Genomic DNA, 8,186 nt, shown 5'->3' on the forward strand with positions numbered 1-8,186 from the left:
TGTTCTGTGTGTTCAGTCATTTGCTCAATCTTCCTGACGGCTTGTTTTATATCATATATATAAGAACTTCGATGAAGGCATTTTTTTCACAACTTTTGTTTTTCGCACGCACGCGGGCGCACACATCAGTTTCGAGCTGCCCAGACAATGCCATCTTTTAATCGAATCAGCATTGCCTTACATATGTCACGTTGTTTAAGAATCCTACTATATACTATAAGCTTCATTAAACGAACGATATTCTCCATGATCCGAAGGTATGAATTGATAGAAAAATGTTTCTATTTACAAACTCACGCTCAGACGCTGGTCGTAAGTCTCTCTTCACTCCAGTAGGGCCAGCCGATCCCACGGCTCCGTTCTCTCCTGTAAGACCAGCTGGTCCAACAGCTCTCTTGTCTCCTGTAGGACCAGCTGGTCCCACGACTCTCTTCTCTCCTGTATAGGACCAGCTGGTCCCACGGCTCCCTTCTCTCCAGTAGGACCAGCTGGTCCCACGGCTCCCTTCCCTCCTGTAGGACCAGCTGGTCCCACGGCCCCCTTCTCTCCTGTAGGACCAGCTGGTCCCACGGCCCCCTTCTCTCCTGTAGGACCAGCTGGTCCCACGGCCCCCTTCTCTCCTGTAGGACCAGCTGGTCCCACGGCTCCCTTCTCTCCAGTAGGACCAGCTGGTCTCACGGCTCCCTTCCCTCCTGTAGGACCAGCTGGTCCCACGGCTCCCTTTTCTCCTGTAGGACCAGCTGGTCCCACGACTCCCTTCTCTCCCTTAGGACCAGCTGGTCCCACGTCTCCCATCTCTCCTTTAGGACCAGCTGGTCCCACGGCTCCCTTCTCTCCTGTTGAGCCAGCTGGTCCAATGGGTCCAGGAGGTCCGGCAGACTTAGTTATATCTTCCGTTTTTCCTTGAAAGACATGGTTGATATTGTAATTGTTAGATGACAATGCACTTGAGGTTAGCTGATGAATTTCATTTATCGCTTTTACATGGATATGTTACAAAATCACTCATTTCAAGAATATTCTGTTTACCCAAGACACTTGATGCAGGCAAATCAGAGAAAGGCTAAGGAAACCTTACCATATAGGTAACTACTAGATAAGGGCCGAATACTTACGTTTCAGTTGCTGTACACTTGCTCGAAGTTCTCCAATCTCTCCAACGAAATTCACTGTAACATTAGAATGACATGTTTTCTGGAATACTAATACCTATCACTCAGTGTTGAACTAGTAATGATATTAAATTTGGTACTGTGTGATAGACGAAACTCACCTGTAAAATATGACAGCAGTACTGCGAACACCACAACGAGTACAGGGTTGGATATTTGCCACAGCTTACGGCATCGGTTGAAACACTTTGTCTTCTTGCTATCGTCTGGTGGATCATAGATTCCTGTTCAACCAAATGGATTGTTCATCACCGAATCGTTCATTGGGTTAAGCCTACGTCATTAGAATGGCGGCAGCCAATCAATGATCAGCGACAGCAAGTCCCAAAAACTCCCTGTTTACCCGTCTTTACGGGCAGGGCATTTTTCTTTTTAATTAGAAAACAAGATACACATGGACATGGACATAGTGGCGCTACACTCAAGTACATAGACTTATTTTACAGCACCACAGAAAAACTTAATAAGAATAGACAGAGACAATAACAAACTTAAAAGTTTCTGAACAAACGCAACATAAACTAGAAAGGCAACATTTGCGGGAGCAAATGCAACATGTTTCGCCCATTTCCCTCCCCATGCAAAAAGCGACTGTGGCACAGAGGGTAACGTTTGTTGTATGTCTGCAATGTTGGTATTTCAATGAATAATTGAATTGAAGACCCGTCAGAAATGGATCTCTCCCAATTTGAAACCCTATGCATGGATGGGCTCTTCTAGGCACCCATATTCATACTGGACCATTAAAAACCACCTTCACCAAAAAACTGGACCTTTTTCATAATGAACCAAGCCCAAAATTGAATATTTTTAATGTCCCCCTCATACAATAATGGACTCTTCCAGTGGTGTGTGGACCAACGCGTGTCTTGCAAATTTCAGAATGTAAACAACTAGAATCTTGCTGAAGATATAGATTTCTTCGGCGGAAGAATTTCCGCAATCCGAGAGTCCAGACAATTTTTTATTACTCAGCGAACAGTTCTTCGAACCAACTTAGATTTTGCAAAAGTTTCACAAGTTTCTGCTAAATGTACCGCAAATCTCTGGTCCGTCTTTGTTTACAGCGTGATTCAGGCTTAGACAAATGTGAGCCAAAATCGCACCAAGAGAAGCCTCAATGGTCGCTATGAAAAACACCAACTAGGCAATACTGGAGTTCTCCTTAATCAACGACTCCAACTCATACGACAATGTTTGTAAGAGGGAAATATTTGGTATTTATGCTAGTTGCTTTCGTATTAAAAGAGTAAATTATGTTTACTTCAAGTAAATGCAGGGCCGATAATGCAATATGGTGCTGGCATGACACTGTTAATATATGCAAAAAGGTGACCAACAAAACTTCGCCATCAAGCTGACTATCTGTTACCACAAACGAAACAAGTTGCAGACGATTGTGTGTGGAGAAATCTTCGGCTTTTTTAAACAAGTGTCAGTGGTTGCGATGAAAATACTATTTTTTTAGTACAACGCTACGCCACACATTTAGTTTTATGCGCTATCGATCAGCGCCGATATTCAAGACTTCGCCGCGGCCCGATAGTGTAGACATGTAACAGGGGTTTACGCAAGGAGATTGAAGATTCTTAATCTTAGGTTTACGTCATTTTTAGCCAAAAACTTAAAACAATTACTCAAAGCAAGGGCCTCTTGCTCAAGGTAAATTTTCACGCACTTCACAACTCTCTATTGTTATTGTTAATGTTATTGTCAACGTCCCGACACGGGATGTTTCCTAAGGTGTGAAACTTTGGACACTTTTTGTGCACTATTGTGCGCACTGGTGTCCAATCTTGGTGACACAGGGGTAGAAAATTCGTGTACATAGCGAGGAAATGTCAGGTTTCACCATAGTGTCCAACCTTGCAAACTCGTGGAAATCTTTGTTTCCATGCAGTGTTAAAATTAGAAAAACACAGTGTGTGTCGAAAAATACCACCAGAAAAGTTTTGAACCTTCTCAATTGCACTTAACTTCAGTAGGACACAACAATAACAACACAAGGATGGTAGTCAGGGAGTAGTGAAGTTGTGTCTAATTAAATTGACTATTTCAACGGATCAGATTGAGCTTCATAAATCTGCGCTCTCTCATTGGCTGACCGAATTAGTCCACCCGGCCAGATGAATAAAGATGTGACCTAAAGGTCAGTGACTCCATGTGAGGAAAATGGTCGATCTTCTCCCCAAAATACCCTCTTAAATCGTATTTCAAAGTGTTGTATGCCGAAAGTGCGAGTGGGATTCTTTGAATATTTGTTTAATGTACCCCCATAGCAAATTTCAGGTCATTTGGATGTATTTCCAGAGCACAGGAAGCAAAATGTACGTTTTTGGTAAGAAAAACCTCAATAAAATCACTTTCAAGGTCAATATCGAACAAATGAAAAAAGGCTCCCAGGGTATTTACCCACTCTACCTGTATACCAAATTTCAGCTCAGTTGGTCCAGGGACGACCGAGCTAGGTCGATTACAAGATTTGACAGGAGAAAGAAATCATAAGAAAACTAGACTGGCCGTCATTTGCTTTAAGAGCAAATTCAGGATGTTTCGCCCATACTCCTCATGCAAGAAGTGGGCTGTCCAAAAATAACTCCTGGGCAAATCCAAGTTTCTGCATAATTTATGCAAATGAGGTCCTCATGAGCATAAGTTATGTCCAGGTGCTTTCACCTTTCCTACATGTACCTACATGTTGTCACGGTAAGGGAAATACAAGTTTATGCACGAATTATGCAAATGAGGTCGTCATTAGCATAATTCATGGCCAGGTGTGATCACCTTTGCTAACGGTACGTACATGTCAAATATAACATCCGTACCATGTAACATAAGGTACATATAACTTTCTGTAATACCATTAGTATAGGTACCCCCTGACATCTGCTTGGTTTTAAGTCCCAGAAAGGGGTGAGTGTAGGAGGGCTTATGTTACAGTATGACCTAGTTCTTGCTGGCCCCGACAGAAAATAACCAAAAATTGCATCAAAAAATTGCAAAATAAATCATTTTGAAGTAGTGTATGCCAAAAAAAATAATGGGGTCCTTTGGGTAAATATCCAATGCACAACTAAACCAAATTTCAGGTCCTCAGGTTTCAACACCATGGCACTGGAGGCCATAATGTGCGACTTTTGTCTGAAAATGACCAAAAAACCTCCATAAAATCATTTTAAAAACTTATATCAAAAAAATTTAAAAAGGGTCTAGGGGTATACACATACTCTACCTGCATACCAAATTTCAGCTTATTTGGTCGACGGACGACCGAGAAGAAGCGATTTGAAGATTTGACAGGAGAAGAAGGAGAAGGAGAAGAAGAAGAAGGAGAAGAAACCTGACAAAACAATATGTTTCGTTGGCGAAACATAACAATATGTTGCGCCCAACAGTATGTTGGGCTCAACATAATAAGATAAGATATGACTGAAGTAAAGCGTATCAAATTAACGATAGTAACAACGTAACTGAATAATTAAATACACAAAGTAATTGAAATATGAAAATACATGATACATACAACTGTACCGACAAGGCAATTCCAAGTAGAAGTACTTAGAACCTCCCTGAATCATTTATAAAGTTTTATGTCATCAGCATGATTTTGATATTGTAACTGGAAGGTATTGTAGGTGAACCTTTTAAAAGAACTGCTAGTTTTGTTTCATCAGAGATATTGTTGAGGTTAATGAGATGGCCTATTTCCTGTGTAAAAGTATTGAAGAGTTTTGACCTTTGGTCAGTGTAAGAGGGACAATTCAACATATAATGCAGGACGGATTCACATGGGCATCCACAACTACAAGCAGAACTGGGGGCTAAGCTTCGCTTAAAAAGACTGTAATTTAAGTTGTACGTGTCGATGCGAAGTCGGGCGAGAAGGGCGCCGGAGTAGCGGGGACCACAGTTATAATGGGGAGATCGAAGGGGACGGACTAATTTAGTAACTTAAAGATGGTTTCGAAATACAGAGTATCTTAAAGAACGAACCTCAGAAGTAAGTTGATTCCAATGAGTTAGACAATAAGGGACGAAAGATTTATTAAATCTATTGGTGGTATGTCTGAGGGATCTTAAGTTGGCTTTGTTTCTCAGATTATGTGAGGTAACAAAAGAAATTTCAGGAGGAAGTAAATCCTGCAAGTATGGCCGTGTTTGGCCATGGATGATTTTAGAAAGCAAACATAATCGATGGATATGGCGTCTGTTTTAGAGGGTTTCCCAACCAAGTTCCTCACAGACAGCAGAATAAGACGAGCCTTTGATGGCCCCTGACACAATAAGTGAACAATGGTATTGAATTTTTTCGATTAGATGAGAGTCATCAGCTGAACAGCCATGCCAGACTACATCTGCATACTCGAGACAGGGACGTATAAAAGTTTTATAGATGAGTTCCAAGACATGACGTGGTAATCTAAACTTAAGAACACTAAAGACATTTACTTGTTTTGAAACATTACCGGTGGTTTGGCAGATATGTCGATTCCAGGACATATTGGAGGTTAGAACTAGTCCAATATGTTTATGAGACGTAACTCGTGTTATTGTGGACTGTCCAAGAAAAAGAGGAGGGTGATTTAAAGGTGATTTTTTTGCGGAAAGCATAATTCCTCTGACTTCGAGGGGTTCAGCTCCTTTAACCATGCATTCGACCAGGACAAAATTTTAGACAAATCAGAGTTCAAACAATGAACTATCGTCGGCAAATAAAAAAGGTAAAGAATACAGATTGTTAACTATGTCATTAACATATACGAGGAACAGTAAAGGGCCCAAAACGGATCCTTGGGGGACCCCAGCGCCAATCTCGCACCATGGAGAGAATTGTCCATCCAACACAACCCTTTGAGATCTCTGTGATAGGTAAGTATGCATCAAATTCAAAAGGGGGCCCTCTATCCCGTTCTGTTTAAGTTTAGAAAGAAGACCGGAGTGCCACACTTTGTCGAAGGCCCTAGAGAAATCTATGAAAACAGAACGCACCTCTTTACCGTCCTCGAGAGCTTGCACAATCAAATGACATATATAAACTAACTGACACACAGTGGAGTCGGATTTTACAAAACCTGACTGGAGTGCATACAAGAGATTATTGGAAATAAGATGGTTATAAACATGTTTGTAAACAATTTTCTCGAGGACCTTCGACAAAGTGAGAAGCAGGGAGATTGGCCTGTAGTTAGATTTGTCTTGAGGGTTACCTTTCTTGAATATTGGGATGACATTTGCTCTTTTGCAAATTGTTAGGAATATTCCATGTGATAAGGATAGATTAAATACAAATGCTATTTTATCAGATATAAATGGAGTGATAGTTTTGAGAAAGCGATTGTCAATATTGTCATAGCCCTGGGCCTTCGAGATATTTAGGTCACTAATATATAATTCAACTTCTTCAGGAGAAGTCAGAAGACAAGATAATCTAGTATCAGTAGGGCAGGGCATTGAAGGTGCAATCTTAGTTAATAGCTTGCCTAGCCTATATTAGGTGGCAGAGCTTATTAATAAGTATCTCCGAGCCATCTGGAACCTTTACGTATCCTCATGTCTTCAAATGTGGCGTTTGGGTTGTGGACTGTTTAAATTGATACTATCCGTGTAGAATATCGTCACCCGACCGCGCTCCCAATATCTCAATTTAATTAAAGACATCGTAATATATGGGATGCCCCCCATGGTAACAAATTGCAACAATATGATAATTGATAGCGTATGAAATGTATACATTAAATAATAATATAACTAAAATAGTACAGAATGTCAGATATTAGAAAAAATGCAAAAAAATTCAGTTAACAGACATAAAACAAATAGGTGTGCAGTGAAAAATATAGAATTCTGCATGAAATTTGAACATAGATAAGGAAGATACCATGGGTTGATTTTTGAAAAAATAATTAAAAAAGAAAAACCCTTCTATTAATAACAGGTGCCTGATGCAATGCAATGTTGAAGCCAGGGGTGAAAGATTATTTTGAGATCACGTTTGAAACAAAACAACGAGGAAAAACCTTTAACACACATCCGACCGGACCTCATTCTGTTCATGTTCATAGCTATATATCTTGTGGATCTTTTTGTAATTTGTGCATATATAAATTTTTCAATAATCTATGCAGAATATTTTGACAAGATCAATAAGTAATGCTCATTTTCATATTTATGCCGACAATGCGTAGAACCTGCATTTTGCTGTAAAAAAGTATCCATTATTTCACTTAAGAATACTATCGCTTCCAAATCCATACTGATAGCATAAGAATATTATTGAATAAGGAATATTAGAATATATTTTAAAAATTAAAAAAATATCATTTAACTAATAGTATGCATCATAGTCTGCCATATACACACGAACGTACTTACACCCTCGTCATGCAAAAGAGTAAAAAAAAGTCGCTTTCTTTTTTGTTACGCAACGATAACTTGTTGCTAAAATAGCAATGATAGCGAATTTCTGTTAATGGACAAGAATATATTTCAAGCTACGTAATACAAAAATTAAAAAAAACACACACCTGGGGTCCGTTTGTACCCCAGCGAACAACCCCCAAACTTCAAAGTATAACTTCTACAAAAATGGGCTAATCTCAGAAGTTGTAACACATGTACACAAACAAACAGATGGAGTGTTTGTTTTTTCTCCGACGAAAAACGTTGATACGGTGCATGCCTGGGGTCTAAACAGACCCCACACGGTTGGATCAAGGCTAAGATGGGGAGGGAGGTTGTTCTTATTATAATCACATATTTATATTGTACACTATTTTGGGCTACGGATGCTTGAACTATAGTGGGATACGCAGGTGATTTCTGTGTCAAATTTGGTAAGCGTGAAATTGGGAATCTATATCTAAAAAACTGGGAAAAGTGTCTGGAAGAGAAATTGGAATATTGAAATATTTAGCTGAAGTTTATCAATATCGATGATTAAAATCGTAAGCTTCATAAGTTAAGTAGAAAGGTAGAGAATGTGCAGAAAAGCTGGAACCGATGCGTACGTTATCT

The 8,186-nt window shown here is 39.8% G+C and overlaps 1 protein-coding gene across 1 annotated transcript; it reads right to left on the reverse strand.

Moving 5' to 3' along the window:
• Positions 1–324: 324 nt before the first annotated feature.
• LOC136437606 (pulmonary surfactant-associated protein D-like) lies at positions 325–795 on the reverse strand. Its single transcript, XM_066432228.1, has one exon. The coding sequence runs from the start codon at positions 793–795 to the stop codon at positions 325–327; it is 471 nt and encodes a 156-aa protein (XP_066288325.1).
• Between the last annotated feature and the right edge of the window lie 7,391 nt (positions 796–8,186).

Source organism: Branchiostoma lanceolatum, chromosome 6 (assembly GCF_035083965.1).
Source record: "Branchiostoma lanceolatum isolate klBraLanc5 chromosome 6, klBraLanc5.hap2, whole genome shotgun sequence".
NCBI lineage: Eukaryota > Metazoa > Chordata > Leptocardii > Amphioxiformes > Branchiostomatidae > Branchiostoma > Branchiostoma lanceolatum.